At 42.0% G+C, this 19,035-nt stretch overlaps 1 protein-coding gene and 1 long non-coding RNA gene across 2 annotated transcripts in view; one reads left to right on the top strand and one right to left on the bottom strand.

Moving 5' to 3' along the window:
- Nucleotides 1-1,670: 1,670 nt before the first annotated feature.
- Nucleotides 1,671-19,035, bottom strand: part of LOC121698033 — a 26,687-nt gene continuing 9,322 nt past the window's right edge. The window contains exon 2 of the long non-coding RNA XR_006026678.1: nt 1,671-2,007. This is a non-coding gene — a long non-coding RNA (uncharacterized LOC121698033). The remainder of the gene's footprint in view (nt 2,008-19,035) is intronic.
- LOC121698020 (claudin-like protein ZF-A89) lies at nt 7,504-8,312 on the top strand. The gene has a single exon (XM_042079729.1). It carries the CDS (start codon nt 7,574-7,576, stop codon nt 8,204-8,206), a length of 633 nt encoding a protein of 210 aa, XP_041935663.1. The 5' UTR covers nt 7,504-7,573; the 3' UTR covers nt 8,207-8,312.

The raw sequence follows: 19,035 nt of genomic DNA, 5'->3' as shown, positions 1-19,035 counted from the left end.
GTGCCAAAAAGGCAGAAAAGTGCAATGTGATATATAAAGTATAGACAGGTGGTGCATAGACAGCTCAAGAAATATAATAGTGCAGTGTAGACAGTAGTATACAGTTGGTTTGCAGAAGGTGGTTTAGAGCATATATGGGCAACATACGGCCTGCGGGCCACATCCGGCCCATGGGCTTTCCCTGACCGGCCCGCGTAAGGTCCGTGAAAATAGTCAAGAGCCTAGCATAGAGATAATGCATGCAAATCAATATCGTTGTTTTTATTTTGAAAGCGACTGCTATTTGTACGCCCATACATTTGTGCGTGGATGCATACGACGTAAACACCCTCACTGATGTGCTGGTGAATTTATGCTTCTGCGTCGACACAATGCAGTTGCCTTTACGTCGGCGTAAACCTTTCAAAGTTTTGTGTCTTTTATGTCTGCGTCGTAGCCTAGAAATCTAGACGCACCCTAGCAGCGGCAAATTAATTTGCTCAGCCTGTACGTCTAGTATCAAACCATAGGGATTTCTATTGGCTAACACCCTGGATGTTATTTTGTTAGAGAGTCTTAAGGCGGGCTTAACAGGATAAAGACAGTCCTGCGACTGTGAACAACAAGGAAGGTGGCTATGGTGAACGAAGAGCGGTTGTTTGAATCGGCGGTGGCGTTGTGCTTTTCTTTGAAAGTTGAGCAACACAATGCACTTAAGTCATTCCTTTCGAAGAAGGATGTATTTGCCGTTTTGCCGACCGGATACGGATATGGTCGTAGCGCTGGCCTATTGCATGCCTAGGCAGTTTGAAAGACAATTCTCTGCCCGCCCCTTGGATTAAGCAAGGTGAATGGTTCGATTCCAGACTATACATTTCAATGATATAGGATGGCCCGCCTGGCTATCTGCGTCGCTCACCACCGCAAAGGTTGTTAGAACGAACTCCTACTGCTGCTCGTTGGCGATACGAAGTGTTCATTTCAAAACGTTACTGGCAGATAGACAGTTTACAATCGGATAACCCCGTAATTGTAACCAAAATATGTCTGAGTTCATTTGCAAAGCTTATGTTAGCGAACTAGTATGATGCTACTACCCACAGGTTGCTTGAAGCAGCCGGCTCAACACACAGAGCGAGTTGACCAATCACAGTTATGTGCATAAAGTTAAAGCAAAAACATAGCCTATATTTTTTAAATAGTTTTTTTTGTGCATGTTGATTAACTAATGACAGCCTACTATTGTCTGCTCCACATTTTCGTAGTCTAATTCTGCATAGAGTTAATTTAATGATGGTAATGATTTAATGATGAAATATTGCTGAGTGTTGATGAAATGGTGGCACAGGCCTATCGGTTGTACTGACTCCTTCACATTTTCATGACCTAGCCCAGTTATATAGATATTGTAGTACTTTTTTATATCAGTCTTTGAAAACTGAAAAAAAATGTCAATGTCAAAAAATCATTTTCGAGAATGAGGATTAAATACTGGACATAGATTTAATATTGCTGTTTTTCCTTTGTCTCCCTCACATTTTCATCTGTTCTTGTATCTATCTGTTGTACCACACACAAGTATTTCATGATATTTTAAATGAACAGATACAATGTTTTTTTTACCATTACTTTTCATCCATTGTAGTTAAGAAGTTGTGTGTTGTATCCCAGCCACAAAATTACAGTTCACATAGCACAAAATGTTTTAATGCTCAAATGGTTGAAGGATCTGCGCCAGCTGTACCAACATACACACACAGACACACACACACACTCACACACAGTGTTACTGTAGGCGTTGTTGTGGAGAGGGCCCTGGGCATGTGGAAATGGCGCTTTAGGTGTGTGAGCAAATCTGCTGGTGGCCTGAAGCTCCATCCTGCAAAGGCGTGCAGTGTAGTTTTGGTGACGGCACTTCTGCACAACATGGCCCTTCAGGATCACATCCCACTGCCGGCTGATGAGGAGCTGTTAGTGGAGGAGGTGGAAGAGGTCATTCCAGTGGCTGCTGCACACCTTCCTGCTGGCCTAGAAGCATGCCGGGAATTAGTTGCACATATGTTTGGCTCCTAAACACCCACTCCCCACAATTCCCTGCCACATTTCCTGATTTTTTTCCCCTTTTGTTTATGTTTGATTTGCAGATGACACAGTGATCTTGGGCCTGATTAGTAACAACAATGAACAGCTCTACTTGGATCAGGTTGATGAGGTGGCACAGTGGTGTCAATCTAACAGCTTGACACTGAATATCAATAAAACCAAGGAAATGGTAGTGGATTACAGAAGGCAGCAGCAGAACTACAGTTACACCCCACTAATGATCAGCGGGCAACCTGTAGAGAGAGTCACAAGTTTTAAATACCTTGGTGTCCACATTACTGAAGACTTAACATGGACTGTTAACACTCAATATGTTCTGAAGAAGTCCAGACAACGACTCTACTTCCTTCATCAGCTAAGGAAATTCAAAGTTTCTACATCCATCATGAAGGCCTTCTACACTTCAGCGGTTGAGAGTGTTCTAACTGGTAGCATCATCACCTGGTATGGGAACTCCACAGTTAGAGATTGTAGTACTCTGCAGAGAGTAGTGCGCTCAGCTGAACGTACTATACTGTAAGAACTCAACTCCCTGCTCTACAAGATATCTATTCCAGAAGAGTACTCCTAAGAGCCCAAAAGATGATCTGAAGGACTCTTCTCATCCTAACAATGGATTATTCCTACCGCTGAAATCAAGAAGACGCCTATGTAGTCACAAAGCCAGAACTGAGAGACTCAGGAGAAGTTTTTATCCCCAGGCCATCCGAACTCTGAACTCACACTATACTGACTTTGCACACATTCACTCCTCAGCACTCTCAAACATTTCCCAACTCTGAACTCACACTATACTGACTTTGCACTCATTCACTCCTCAACACTCATGACCCCCCCCCCCCCCCCACACACACACACCTACATGACTTTTAGCACTTTTACATCCCTCTCCCTATGCTACAGAGCTTTTATTTATTTTCTTATTTCATCACACGTCAAAACACACACACACACACACACACATATCTGACTTTCTCCAACTTTTGCACATCTCCATAGAACTTTTTATTTATTATTTTTGATTTCTCCTCCATCTATCTACCCATGTCCTTGATTGCCTAGCCTTTCTGCACCCACCCCCCACCCCACCCCCATCCCCAACACACACACACAAAAAAACACACACACTTACATCATCACTGTCATCACCTCACATACATACAGCACACTGCTTGCTACAGTAAGCCTCCTCTACATACTTGCTGCACACTGCCCCCCCCCCCTCCCCCTCCCTACATACACAGCACATTGTCTTCAGGATCTTCTCCAACACACATCCTCTACATACTTACAGCACACTGCCCTCACCTACCCACACACACACTACACACACACACACACACAGTCACTGCTCCACTCCCCTCCCGCCCACACACACATCTTCACTGTCATCACTCACATACATCATACATACAGTACTCTGTTTGCAATAGTAAGTCCCTTCACCATACTTGCAGTACACTCCCCCCCCCTCTCCCCTACTGTACATACACAGCACATTATTTCATCAGGAAGCTTCTCCAACACACATCCCCAACATACTTACAGCACACTGACCCCCCGTCCCCCCCTCCCCCCCAATACACAGCACATTGTCTTATGAGGAAGCTTCTCCAACACACATATTGCACACTGCCCTCTCCCCACATACACAGCACACTATCCCATCTCCCCTGTCATCCCCCCAACACACACACCAAGACCCCTGGCAGTTTGGTTAGCCCCTTGAGCTGTGGATCTGCCCAAGGTTTCTTCCTTGGTAAGGGAGTTTTTCCTTGCCCCTGTTCTTCTTGGGTGCTCCTTGTTGGTGCCCCCCGCCCCAATCCCAATCCTCCCCCACCTTTTTTATGCAGCCCTTGCCACTTAATCTACTAAACCCCTTCTACTGCACTTTTTACCCCCCCCCCACCCCATAAATGCACAAATAGGCTGACACCAGACAAAATTTCACTGCATTTCTTACTTCCAGTAACTATATGCATGTGACAATAAACGTCCTTGTATCCTTGTTTGTTTATTATAAATTGTCCCGTTTTGTTCTGTTTTTTACATTTCTTTTAGTTTGGTGGGGGTGGGGGGGGGGTAAATGTACTTAACTTTCCTACCATCACTTTCTCTCCATGATCCCTCCCACACACCTATGAGCCATGACATCCTATGAGCCATGACATCAAAATACATACACAGATTGAAAGGGCTCCTCTCTCTCAATTTCCCATCTTCTACATTCCCCTGTAACACTAACACTGGGTAGGTCAGAATACACGATAAAAAAAAGGGAACTGCCATTCCATTCTCACCATATCTCATCAGCCAGCTGCATTTTTCTTTAGCGGAGGGTTGGTCCACACAAGAAAGTACTCTTAACTACAACACATGGCATTACCGGTAAGTCAATAAGAACTTGTCTGTCTTCATGCCTTAACCAATGCCTTTCATTCTCACCACAACTATGGTGATAAGCAGGCTCCTTATCTCCTAGCACATCCGTCAAATTAAAACTTGTGTCCATCATAATGACACATACACCAGTGCTCACAAATACATTAGATAACTTTCACCTCATTGTGAATTTCATAAACAGGTGGCAGATATTGCCTGACTGGGTAACAAGAGCCTCTCTCTCTCTCTCTCTCTCAATTTCTCATCTTCTTCACTCCTCTCTAACACTAACACTTAACTACATTACACTGGGTAATGACCTGGTAAGGCAAACAGATTAATTTCTCGTACATTCATGAATGTACTACATACACCCTGTTCTCATTTTCAGAGGAAGAGACTCTCTCGCACATGAAGAACAACACCAGGACACCACATATTTAAAAAAGAAACTGATTTAATTTCTATTGGCTGTCTTCCATATGACGGACGATGTTGCCATGGTTTCTTGAACCCACCTTTATGGTGAATCCCAGAACATTTGTAATTACATTCCCATCTGTCTCTCCTCACAATCCTCCATTCATCATCATCACAACAATTTCATTAGTTTCCCGCACATTAAGACCACTGCGCCATAATTGGACAGAGACGGGGATTAGAACAGCACGACTCTCTAACTGCGTTTGACAAGGTTAATCCTTCAAACTTGTTTTTTTTGTTTGTTTGCCCTGTTTTTGTTGTTTTTTCCCCCCGTTGTTGTTGCTTATACAGAAATATTTTTGAGGCGGGGGTGTTTTTAAGGAAGGCACTTCATCAAAGCTTCCTGCCTGGCGTCTGAGGAAAGGCTAGTCTCACCCCCTGCGGTTGCATTTTTTCGGCACACTGACCTCCCCCCCCCCCCCTCTCGTCTGCCTTTTCTCTCTCTCTTTCTCACAATACCCTTGGCATGGGCAGAGGACTCCTGTGGAGAGGACAGGGGCCACTCAGGCCCTCATAAGGAAATGTAATTAGACTCATCCTTCTGATATGGCCATGGTGAGCAGGAGTGGGCTGGCAAGGGGGAGACGATGCCTGTCATGGTGATGCAGCCAAACTGCCTGGCTGAGGCAGTCATGACAGGGGCTAGGGGGTAAAGGAGGCTTTGAGTCATAATTTAACCCATCAGACAGCCGCCCGGGCGGAGATTCCGCCGCTACTAAAACACATTTCCCTCAGAACTTCTCACCCACAAATTACCAGCAGCATTGTAGCTAGAGAATCATGCATTCAGTAGGGCCCCAACATGTGTGTGTGTGTTTGTGTGTGTGTGTGTGATACAAAATGAGAAGTATGAGATGTATGACAAATATAACAATCGAAATTAAAAGGGGGTTGGAGGATGAAAAAAAAAGATGAATAATATGTGTAAAAACAGAATCTCACCCCAAATGCCTGCATGGTCATGGCAGCCGTGGCCTACTGGTTAGCGCTTCGGACTTGTAACCGGAGGGTTGCCGGTTCGAACCCCGACCAGTAGGCACGGCTGAAGTGCCCTTGAGCAAGGCACCTAACCCCGAGCTGTTGTTACAGGCAGCTCACTGCGCCGGGATTAGTGTGTGTTTCACTAATTCATGGATTGGGATAAATGCAGAGACCAAATTTCCCTCACAGTATCAAAAGAGTGTATATACGCTGGCTCCCTCCCAAGACGCGTCACAATGGGAAGTCACAGAGAGATGCTGTGGGACACAGGGCACATCTTTTGTAATACTGCAATATTTTGCAAAGTGTGCTTGAGAAGCATTCAGAAGCATTCAGTAGGCCTATACTATGCAGGTTCAGGTATTTTTGGCGAGTATAGAGCTCCCTCTAGGCTCGGGATGTATTTATATGTTACTCTGCTATTGTAAATAGCAAACTTCTCACGACTTATCCCCTACAATGCAAATGCTTTTGTTGTGGAGGTGTAGGATTAACAACAGGCAAAAACTATCTCCAAAGAGCTATATACTGACAAGGTAATGCTTCACGATTCTCGTGAGGTTTGACAGGGCACCGCTCTTGGAAGTGAATTTTCTCAGTAGGGACTTGCTTGCTACGTCTATGCTGTATAGCTATGCTAGGTGAACGATTTGCCTACAAGTTCGTTTACCATCAAATTGGCTTCATAAAGGTGAAAATCTTGCATAGTGTGCCAGTGGAAATGGAAACAGCTTTGGGTGGATGTTTGTGGTAGGCCTACTGTTTGAGGATAGAATCAGGTTGACTAATTGTACAATAGAGAGGAAATATCTGTAGGAAATATGTCACAAGATAAGATACAACCACACAACTTTATAGTCAGCCTATAGCTTTTATAACATAAAAGATGACATGCTGACAATACATCATCTCGAGCCTTCACAGCTTTACACAGAATATTTAGTGTGGCTTGAGCTACCATATGAAACTCATCCTAGAATCATAAAATAGCTGTTCATCAATACAATTAAATTCACATTCAGTCGCACTAAGATTTGCAGGTGTGTGAAGCTATGCTGCCACCTGCCTCCCATCACTCAATTGATGTAATTATATGAATTGCCTCTGCTGTCTGCAAGTCATCCACAATTCTCAGTGCATTACATTTGTTTCAAAAGGTAAGCTAATAAATTGTCATGCCATAAACAGCTCCATAAACAGGAGGGGATCACATGCAGCAGCAGGAACAGCACTGCCCGACACTGCGAAAGGCCACACGTGATGCTGTTTAAAGGCTAATTATCCTATCCGATTGCTCCACGTTATCGTCTTACATGTAGCCTAGTTATATGGTCATAAACAATAATTATTACTTATAAGTGTACCCTCCGAAATAAGGTGATGACATATCATCCAATTATCAAAGCTCACATTCATTGGGTTACATTTCTACTAGCCCAGGCTACATGGTAGGATTTCGGCTTTGTTAATTGGTTGATTAATTAAGCGCAGCTGATACATGGGCCAAGTGCAGGTTCTCCCTATCAGTAATTAAAAAAACACGCCCAGAAAGACAAGTATAAAACACAATGATTTCTAAGCCTCAAATATCACTTGCGCTTTTCTCTTTGCAACACACGTTGTGGTGACAATAACATCATTCGAAATGGCATCCGGCGGCCTCCAGATCCTGGGCACTACTTTGGCGATTATTGGCTGGATTGGCAACATCATCATTTGCGCTCTGCCTATGTGGAAAGTGACTGCATTTATTGGCAACAACATCGTCACGGCGCAGACCTTCTGGGAAGGCCTGTGGATGAACTGCGTGCAGCAGAGCACCGGACAGATGCAATGTAAGGTCTACGACTCCATGCTGGCTCTCCCACAGGACCTACAGGCTGCACGTGCACTAGTCGTCATTTCCATCCTGGTGACCGTGATGGGTATTCTGTTAGCCGTCGCTGGAGGGAAATGCACCAACTGTCTGGAGAATGGCGCAGGCAAGGCCAGAGTGGTCATCGCAGCTGGGGTGTTCTTTCTGGTCGCCGGCGTCCTCACTTTGATCCCGGTCTCTTGGTCCGCCCACTCTGTCATCAGGGATTTCTACAACCCCGTCCTCGTCGACGCGCAAAGACGGGAGCTGGGCGCATCTCTGTTTATCGGTTGGGGATCCGCCGGACTGCTGATTCTAGGAGGAGCCCTTCTCTGTTGCCAGTGCCCCAGGAATGACGACCGCGGCTACTCTGCCAAGTATTCGGCTCCAAGGTCAACATCTAGCGGGAGAGCCTACGTGTGATACAAAGGTTACGAACTCTACTCTTTACGGCGGAGACATTGGGTTAAATTATTTTACTGAGCATGTTCACCTTTCTCTTTTATTTGAATAAATTATTGAATTTTAAGCATTCTTGGTGTACATTTTTCTACCCTTGTGTTCTACCAGTGTCTGCATTTTTATCCTTCATCCTTGCAACCAATGCGCTTTGTGTTTGGTTATCTGCAGATTGGCTACAGGTCTCAATTAGAATATTGTGAAAGAGCTTAAAAAGTGACTCCTGAATATCCAGGAGGGCTATTTCAAGGCATTTATTTATTTTTACACATTTGTGTTTTGATTACGACTTACAACTCATGAGACTCAAATCAGTTTTTCAAAATATTAGAATAACAATGTGATTTAGAATGGTTTCCTGAGCCTTCAATCTCTTAGCTAGATATTTAGCCTACATCATTACCACTCAGACTGTGGTGAATGTCAGGTGATGTCTAATTTAACAATGATCATGGAGGGTAGCCTGGTTAACAGCAGGCCACTTAAATCTCAATTGCTAACAGGTTCATCTGGGTTCTCCCAGGCTACATGGAGGATGTTCCGATTAAGAATCTGTCACTGTCATTACCTCAGCAAGTTCAAACTGAACTATTGGGGGAAAAAAGTCACTTTAAGGTGGTCTTTCGTATTTATTGCATTTAAATAGTTAAATATGGTTAAAAGGGTACTTCGTGCTCATATTTCAAATGTAGTGGAGTCAAAAGTACGGTACAGGTGCTGGGTCATATAATTGGAATATCATGAAAGTTACATATACATTCATTCCACACAGATCTTTCAAGTGTTTATTTTAATTTTGGTTAGAACTGACAACTAATGAGAACCCCAAATTCAGTATCTCAGAAGATTAGACTATTGTGAGAAGGGTCAATATTGAAGACACCTGGTGCCACATTCTAATCAGCTAATTACCTCAAAACACCTTAAGGCCCTTAAATGGTCTCAATCTATTTCTGTAGGCTACACAATCATGGGGAAGACTCAGGGCTCTCAAGTGTCACGCATTGAGCCCGAGTCACTCATTTGAGTCTTTTGTCACGCTCACCCGCCACACATTGTATTTATCACGCAGAAACAATATTTATATATTTAATATGCTGCGCAGCGCCCAAAATGTCTCTGACCACGCAGCTCTCACTACGGAACCGACAGGAATCAAGCGCGCCACCCCTGGAGTTCAGCCTGCCACTTATCAGCCAATCAAAAATAACGAGAGGGGCTACACAATAGCCAATCAAAAAATAGCTCTATTGTATCTGGGTAAGATTTAACGCAACAACCAATGAAAAACGCGTATCCTGGAATTGTTGAACGTGAACCTGTTACTTCTTCCAAGTTTCGTTCACCTTGCAGCTTCGAGCATCAGTTCATGGTTTCAGCACAGAGTAAGTCATCTTTTAATGTTACAACAAATCCACAACTTGTTTGACACAAACAATGACAACGTGACTGCTGCTAAAGCTGTTTCCCAGATAATTAGCATCAGTTGTTCATGACTGACTGTAACTTAGCCAACAGTTTCACAGCCTGTACATTGACAACACTTGCTCAGAACAAGTAGCCTATGCCTAGTCTTTCGTTCACACGATGACTGACATATTGTCACATTCTAAACATCTCTCTCTCCAAATAGGCTTAATCATTGTATTAGCACTAAACAAATGAAAGTGTAGGCTATTGCATAGCCTAATGTTATAGGTCACTTTTAAAATAATGTCATATTATATAATTATATCCTGGCCATGGATGTATTAATCATCTGTATTCAAAAAAACCCCTAAAAGGTCCAGGTAAGTGGATGCTCATTGGTGGTGAAAAGGCCCATCATTGAATTGTTAGTGCCATGTGTCAAATCTTTTCTTTTGTAAATATGAGCAATTATAAATTATACTTTTGCCCCATTTTGACATAAGAGGGCATTGCTCCTACATACTTTAGCCAATAATCAAATGCCTGCTCTCTTTTGGAAAGCTGAGGCACTGTTGGAAAACAATTAACTGTGTGATGTACTGACACAAAGTTACAAAGGCTAGATTATTCTTTTCCTTTTCTACCGGATAACAAACATCTTTGAATTGACCACATTTCAGCCCTCTAGGTCTTGACTTGAGTCCTATAGCATTAGGTCTTGTCATGCTGTGTGCAAAAGTAGATCAATATAGAATGACAACATGAGTACTTTAGACCAGGGGTCCCCAACCTTTTATGTACCATGGACCGGTTTGTTTCCTATTTTTAATTTTTTTTCATGGACCGGCGGGGGGGGGGGTTCCATGTTCCATGTTCCATGTTCCATATGTGTTGTGCATGCATTACTTGAAAAGAACTAGCTCCAGTTATGTATGAACAGTGAAGGTAACGATCTCTTAAACATGTGAAAAACATGAACTTGAAGAAGTGAAAATGAACTATGAATATTGAACAACTTGAAGCTACATCTATAAGTGAACATGCTTAACAAAAATATGGGAACAAAACATGGGAACTAAACGTGCATTACGAATATAATCAGTGGGAGCCCTGTGCTTGTTTCCCTGCAACAAGAAGGTTCCATATGGGGGTGATGGAAGACAGTGACACCCTCAGTGTGTTTGAAATGTCCAGTCGATTGCGCAATTTGGTCTTAGTTGCAGTCATTGCCCGAAAACCCTGCCTCGCATAGATACGTGGTGGGAAATGGTAGCAACGTTTTCAGCGCTTTTACGGCTATCTCGGGATATTCTGCTTTGGTTTTGATCCAAAAACCCGCCAGAGAGGTTTCCTTATACACACTCTTAAAGGGGCACCAGGCAAGCCTGATGCTTTTTCTCTACGAAACTCCCCCTTCGCTCGGTCTGAAGCTCTTTACTTTTTCTTTGCATCTTCCGTCAAGGGTTTTTGCTGCTTTTTCGCCGGCTCTGCCATTATACACACGTTTGCAACAATCGCTAGCGTTTAGTTAGCCTGCCTCTGTGCTGTGGATGCAGGATGTAATTGATCCTGCTTCGGTCGGCGGGTAGGATACACTAAACTTGCAAGCGGGATATTCTTCCTACAGGCAGTAGGGGCGGGCGAGAGAGTCTTCATTCGCCCTGTAATGAGTCATTTAACCATATACCGATTTACGAAGATGAGTAATTAACACGAAAACGTTGCCTGGTGTCCCTTTAAGACCACCGTCATTTGCAATTTCGATCAACGGCTCTTCCTCCTGCGCTGACAAGTTAGGACTATTCGGGATATTGACAAATGGGTTGCGGACCCACTCATTGGTTTGCCGTGGATCTTTGGAGGATGGGAAGTAACGCTCAAACTCATTTGAAAGCGCAACAAGGTGATCGCGCGCACCAGCTGCGAGAGAAAGGGCCCTGCCTCAGTCTCTCCCAAAACCCCCACTACTGTTTGGAACATATCAAATACACCCCGGTCCACTCGTCGTCCCCACAAATCAAGCTTGGCTTTAAATGCAGCGACTTTATCTGCCAGTTTAAAGACAGTCGTCATTCTCCCCTGGAGTGACAGGTTGAGGTCATTAAGCAACCCGAATATGTCACACCGGTAAGCGAGTTTTGACACTCAGTCCTCATCACTAAAATGTGTGACTTTTTTTCTGTAAGAAATCTCTGCAGCGGCTCTCGCAACTCAAACACTCTGGCCAGTTACCTGCTAAAGATGCTTGTTTTTTGTTGCTCATTCTAGCAATTTAGCTAACTTTTTCTAATTATGTTCTCTGATGAAAGTAAATTTTGCATTTCCTTTGAAAATCAAGGTCCCAGAGTCTGGAGGAAGAGAGGAGAGGCACAGCATCCAAGTTGCTTGAAGTCCAGTGTAAAGTTTCCACAATCAGTGATGGTTTGGGGTGTTATGTCATCTGCTGGTGTTGGTCCACTGTGTTTTCTGAGGTCCAGGGTCAACGCAGCCCTCTACCAGGAAGTTTTAGATCACTTTATCCTTCATGCTGCTGACCAACTTTATGGCGATGCAGATTTCATTTTCCAACAGGACTTGGCATCTGCACACAGTACCAGTACCTGGTTTAAGGACCATGGTATCCCTGTTCTTAATTGGCCAGAAACTCGCCTGACCTTAACCCCATAGAAAATCTGGATGCATGAAGAGGAAGATGCGATATGCCAGACCCAACAATGCAGAAGAGCTGAAGGCCACTATCAGAGCAACCTGGGCTCTCATAACACCTGAACAGTGCCACAGACTGATCGACTCAATGCCACGCCGCATTGCTGCAGTAATTCAGGCAAAAGGAGCCCCAACTAAGTATTGAGTGCTCAGTGGCGGACCGTGCGTTCAGTAGTTAGGCCTTCAAAGATGACACTTTTTTGACAAAAAACAATAATACGGGGGTGTTTAGGCGGGATACCCCCCGAAGATTTTTTTTTTTGCATTTCAGCGTTAAAATGTGCATTTTCCCAGCATTTCACAGTGGGGGAAATTTTTTTCTCTTTCTCACGCAAATCTGTGTATCACTCTAGAATCTTCGTTAGACAAACTATTAATGTTCCGAGCTGAATTCCGCATTGCTTAGATCTTTATTAGGTGAATAGCACCCGGCCATCATCCTTATCAGCAGCAAAGTCAATAGGCTGCTAGGCTAGGCTACTTATTTATCACCCATATTCATTACAATCTGCTGCCTGCTACTGTCCGGTGAAGACGTGCAATTTAGTCCATGTCATATTGAAAGTGGACGCCAAGTGCGCTCAAGTATGGGTTTGTGCATACTATTTTGAAATATTTAGGCTATCGGTTGCCTAACTTATGTTAATGAGTCATGACTTGTACGCACATATGGCACTGCCACAGGTCTACAATGATGTGTTCATTTAATAGTTTAATCTGACATCAGCAAACTTGCTTCAGACTGTTTGTAGGGCTCTCCTACTTAGCTGTAGCTTTAACGTTAATGTTACAGTGCAACTGTTTTAGGTTGTGCTGTTGCTCTGATTACTCAAAAGCTAATGTGGAACTACAGTAGCCCATCCTACAGTGTTTGCCAAATGTCTCAACAGAAAATGCTAAGAAAATTTATCAGCACACCACCATTATATTAAACATAAAAGTCAGAAAATGTATTGCCCTATGCTGCTTCTACTTGTTGCCTATTTCATAATGTCTGATGGCCACGCCATTGATTTCACCAATAATGTCCACAAAACACAGATATATAAATAGTCAGACTAATTAGCAGGGCAGGAAACCAAGGCAAATGACAATTTTCACATAGATGCCGATCCAGACAGCTTCACCAAAGCCACATCAACTCACACACAACTTCAAGCTAGCATACAATCTAGTAGTAACCAACAGCGATGGGCAGTAACGCGTTAGAGGTAACGCGTTACTGTAATCCCATTACTTTTTTCAAATAACGAGTAAAGTAAGGGATTACAATTGCAAAAACAGTAATGAGATTACTGTAACGTCGGTGTCTTTTGGACTGAGTGCTAGCCTCCCAGAATGCAATGTGTGTGAATGCTGGTTTGTGTAATGTCGGTTTTAGTTAGTGTAATTGCGTTTTCCTTGTCATGTATGTGTTAGCTTGTGTAGTCTTTCTTTAGGTTTTACCTCATGTGTTTTACCCGGTGTATTGTATGTGACTACCCTGCTTGTGTATGTAATGGTATCTTGGTGTGTCTTGGTCTTGGTCTTTGTGCTCTCGTTCTCAGCTAATAAACCTTTTGATTGGACAACTGTGCGTGTCGCTATCAAATTGTTACATTACTTTACTTTCCTGCAAGCCTGCGTTACTGTGTTACTAAACCGTGATTTTGCCATAGACAGTAAAAGAATTTGGAATTTTGCTGTATGGATTTTGCTTTGTGAGACTAACTCGTGACAATGACGTAGCTGTGCGACATAGATGTAAACAACAGACACACGTGTGCAAGACATGGAGTGCGAGAGAGAGCGCGAACATGGAGCATTTAATTCATTGCAGTTCAGACATTACGAAAAAAAATCATTAACGCTGTACACTCTGCGTGGGAAAAATGTTGTCTACAGCGAAAAATTACACCTCAAATCTGAGCAAGCACCTAGCAAGCCGGCACAGGAATGTGAAACTCATTGAGACACCCCCAGATCCCGACATGCAGGCAGCAACAGGTGAAAATGGACTCAAGAGGATGTCGCCGGTTCCCTGTAGCCTACTGGCCCGTTATAAAAGGAGCTATTGTGCTAAATGTGGAGTTTGTGGACTAGCCAATGGCTTATATTTGAATGGAGCTGATCATTATGAGAGTTGTGTAGACGCAATTCTACCATTTCTAAATGAGTTAAACTGCATCAAATTAGTAGTATTTCTTAAGAAATATTTTCAACTAAAATTACTGTCATTATTATCATTTAAATAATATATATTACAATATCATTTTATTTGTGCTTTGGGCACCAAAATAGCCAGCAGCGGCACTGCACACACACAGTTCAAACACATACTCTTCTTTGACATTAGAACAGCCTAAATGTGACATGCAACAGCATTTTCTGCTTTGGTAAATGCATTAGGGCTACTCTCTGCACTGCAACTGTTAAAAGATGTAAATGTTAATAGATGGTTTTAATTATTTTATTGCTGTATTTTATTTACATCTATTCGAATGAAGGAGTATACACACCAAAAAGTTAAGATTGAAACTAATAAACCAAGTTTTAAAAAAGCGTATTCAGGTTGTGTATAGCTAGTGTGTTTTTGAAAAGTAACTAAGTAAAGTAATTAGTAAAGTAACTAATTACTTCATGTAATTACTAACATGTAGTAGTCCAGTTGACACTGTAACTTTATAATTTTGCTTAATGAAGGCTTATGAATATATATTTTTTAAACAAAAACGGTCAATATACTGTCCATAGCTATAACCAAAGCCATGTCAGTGTGACATGTACTTTTCCAGTGAATATCAGTCTGACTGACAGAAGATGCTCACGAAGTTCCTCAAGTCAAATAGATGGCGTCAAAATTCGTGATGAACGGTTCCGGGTATTCTTTTCGAACATTGCAGGCCCAACTGCAGTCAGACCTGCCTACCTCGCCATTAACAGGTCGATTTGATTGGCTAATCAGTCAGATGTAGCCATCAATCAACCCGAATCCAAACATATGATTTCTAATGGTTGCTTGGGTACCGAAAACGCAGTGATTCCTTGTGAAAGCCTGATGCGGGCCTTAACAAGGGAAGACATGCGATTGGATAAAAATGTATCGCACGCCCTCACTATTTGTTCACACAATCTGTCAATCAAATATAGTGGACAGCGGTAGGATATGGTAGTAGCCTAGTCAAGAACGATCGGGAAGAAGAAGAAGAAGCAGCGAATAATACATGCTAAAGTACAATGTTATTAAAGACACTTTTCATTCGTTTGAAAATAGTTAGGCCTTCAGAGAAGGCCCTGACGGTCCGCCACTAGAGTGCTGTATACTCATACTTTTCAGGTGGCCAACATTTCTAAAAAAAACTTTTTTTGTATTGGTCTTAAGTAATATTCTCTTTTTCTGAGATACTGAATTTGGGATTTTCATTAGTTGCTAGTTATAATCATCAAAATTTAAAGAAATAAACATTTGAAATATACCAGTCTGTGTGTAATGAATGAATATAATATACAGGTTTTACTTTTTGAATGGAATCACTGACATAAATCAACTTTTTGATGAAAAAACATACACGAGTTGAAGCCAATATATATATGGGCTTATTCCACTAACGGAGAACCGGCTCCAATCTTATTTAGGTTCTCACTCCAGATGGTGAACTGTTTCCACTCCAATCCCAGGGAGAAAAAGGTGTTTTAGGTTCCAGATTTATTTTTGGTTAAAGTTCTCCGAGTACGGTTCAACATCTGGAGCGTGAACCAGAACGTTGCCAGTTCTCTGTCCGTGGAAAAGGCCTACAAAATTCAAAGTATTCGTAACAGAACCGGTTCAAGTACCAGTGCTCTGTTGGTAAGGAAGACACAAATTGAGTTCTGGTGCCTTTTATTCACTGTCTTGTCAATGGTGAAACCATTTATGGGTGTATGTCTAGTTTAGTGGCCCAACAAAAATGACTTTTGAGCAGCAAAGTTCTCATAAACTGCACATATCACATGTTGTGAAATGTTTTGATTGTCTTGAATTGGTCTGAAGTGTAGGTGTTTGTTAGCCTAAGTTCGGCTGGCACCCAGGCTAGGTGTTTGTGAATCATAGTTAATTTTTGTGGTTTGTGAGACTGGTATGGTGCGTCACCAAACACACCTCGTCAGACATTATTCTCTGATAGGATGGGAACTTTCCCTGCTGATGTTTGTATGGGGCACAGGTTTACACGTTACACGTTACACAGGTTAAAAAGCACGTGTGTGTGAAGTATCCAAACAATGACACTTCATTTCATTATGGCTGCTTTAGCAACACACCTTAAGCTACTGTGTAGTGGGTCCCATTTAGAAGTGGCTACTTCATTCACGCTTTCCTTGACTCATGGAGCTGCGTGAATGTTATTACAACTTTTCGCCACGATATGGCAGTTTAAGTCCGCTTGATACTGTAAGGCGTAAGCCATTGGTTTCCAAAGGAGATTTTATTTGTGTCGCCAGCATAGCCTATTGACAATTTATGTTGTAAATAGGCCTACCTTATAATCCTACCTGTAGCTTAGGGAAGCTAACAGCTTTCTATTAGGATCTAGTTTGTTAGTTACAGTTTTGTCATAACTCCCTGATGCATTTTTGCATTTAGAATAGCCAGAGCGTGTATATCTCAATCGGAAAATTAAACAATATCGGGTGCCTATGGACTAGGCTGGGTGAACCCAGCCTGATCTGCCCGCTATTTATTTTTTTGATTTCTTAAAAGATTGAGCTTGGTCTCATGAAAGCCAGACTAGCCATGGACCTCAGTTACACAATGCAAGGGAACATGAATCAGCCTATATTTGCACGAACAATAACGGACAAAAGCTCTTCAACTTTGGCCCGTTAAAATGTGTATGAACAGTCTAGCGACGCATTTCATCAAGGCCCATTTGGACATGTCAGTTATTTGCACCACTGGTTAGATGTAAAACAGCATTTCGTTTGACTACTGTTACTTAATTTGTGCTTTAACAATAACGTTTCAGACTACTGTTACTTAATTTGTGCATTGACAATAAAGTATTACATGAACTAAAGATGACTAAAATCTTATGTAGAAGAAGAAACATTCACAAAAAATCCATCCATCCAAAAATGACCTTTGTTTTTGATAGCTGTTGAAAACGGCATGGAACTGACAGAGGTGTTTTTGTTTATAAATACATAAAAAAAATAATAAATAAATAACATTATGCTGATACCTTTTGCTTTTCCCAAATACAATGTAGCCTACAGGTGTAAGTGACCTTTCATCAATCCAGTTGCAATGGATGAACTGTGATGAACTGCCCTACTTGTGATTTGTTTAGAGATTTTAAAGGTTTTATAACAATGCTACATCTTCTTTGGCTATTGTACAATCTATTCACCTTTTCAGCACCAGTAGGCTACTTTCTGTGCAGCCGCACACACACTCAGGCATGCCAAACAAGCATACACAAAAGTTTCAAGAGTGGGGGATGGAGTAAAATATGGAGACAAATTGAAGTGTGATTTATTTTCGCGGAACGGATGTACAGGACTGAGCGGCGGTCATATTTTGATAACTCCATCTAGTTTATGGAGTTGTGATAATTTCAAGACTTCAACACCTGTATTTCTACTTAGAGATACGGTATCTTGTAAATAAGGCAACATCTTAGGTCAACAAATTACTCTTTCCCATAAAAGTATTGAACACGTTTTTTCAGGATGAATATTTCCATGAAATTCATTCTATTCAAATGAAATTTTCACCAGACAATATTAACTCAGGAAGTCCACACATATGAAGAAATCCAGACATTAAAGTCTATAAAGTTATGTGTAATAACTTTATGTGTGCATGTGTGTGTATGTATGTATGTATGTGTGTGTAGTTGTGCGTGTGTGTGTGTGCGTGTGTATGTGCAAGTATGTAAATGTGTGTGTATATGTTTGTGTGTGTGTGTGTGTCAGTGTTGTAGTACTCGAGTGCGAGACTCGGAACTCGAGTCCGAGTCATTAGCTAAATTTAGAGACTCGTGACTTGACTTGGACTTGAGCACTGAATGACTCGAACTTGGACTCGGACTCGTGCATTCGCACTCGCGATGACTCGTCGAGGACTCAACTTTTTTTTTGTAATATATCATAAGGCTATAATTGTAGTATGTCATTAGGCTATAATTTGCTATATGATTTTAATATCTAAATTATTTGTAATACTAATTTTAGTTCAAGGGAATGTTAGGCTACTGCTTCGTGTCGTAGGCCTACATCGCAAGTCACATCATGTTCACATGCAAAGCAAACTAACGTTAACTTTAACACCAAAATGCCTGGAGATATGGCCGCCGCTATTTTAATGTAGTATTGCCAGCCAGGCAATAATAGTTCTCATACATGACATGACATTACCTAAGATTACACTCAGCCTAGGCTAAACAACACACACTGCTGCTGGATAGCTGATCATTGTGACTTGGTGAACAGTGTTTTCCCTGACTGACGCGAGAAGCGAGGTTCCATTCATTAATTTTCATTTGGGGCATGCCCTGCCGTGCTTCTGTCTGTTAATTTGCAGCAGGCTATTATCGGATGAAAGAAAAATAAACTAAAAGTTTTCCCGATCAAACGAGTGATTTGATGTGCCTAATCCACTGCACGAAAAAAGGAAATATCAACGTGTTCTATTTCTATCAGGTGAATATCGTAGCAAA

Source organism: Alosa sapidissima, chromosome 2 (genome assembly GCF_018492685.1).
Source record: "Alosa sapidissima isolate fAloSap1 chromosome 2, fAloSap1.pri, whole genome shotgun sequence".
Taxonomy (NCBI): Eukaryota; Metazoa; Chordata; class Actinopteri; order Clupeiformes; family Clupeidae; genus Alosa; species Alosa sapidissima.
Note: the sequence above shows the minus strand (reverse complement) of the source record. Positions and strands in the feature narration are given on the sequence as shown.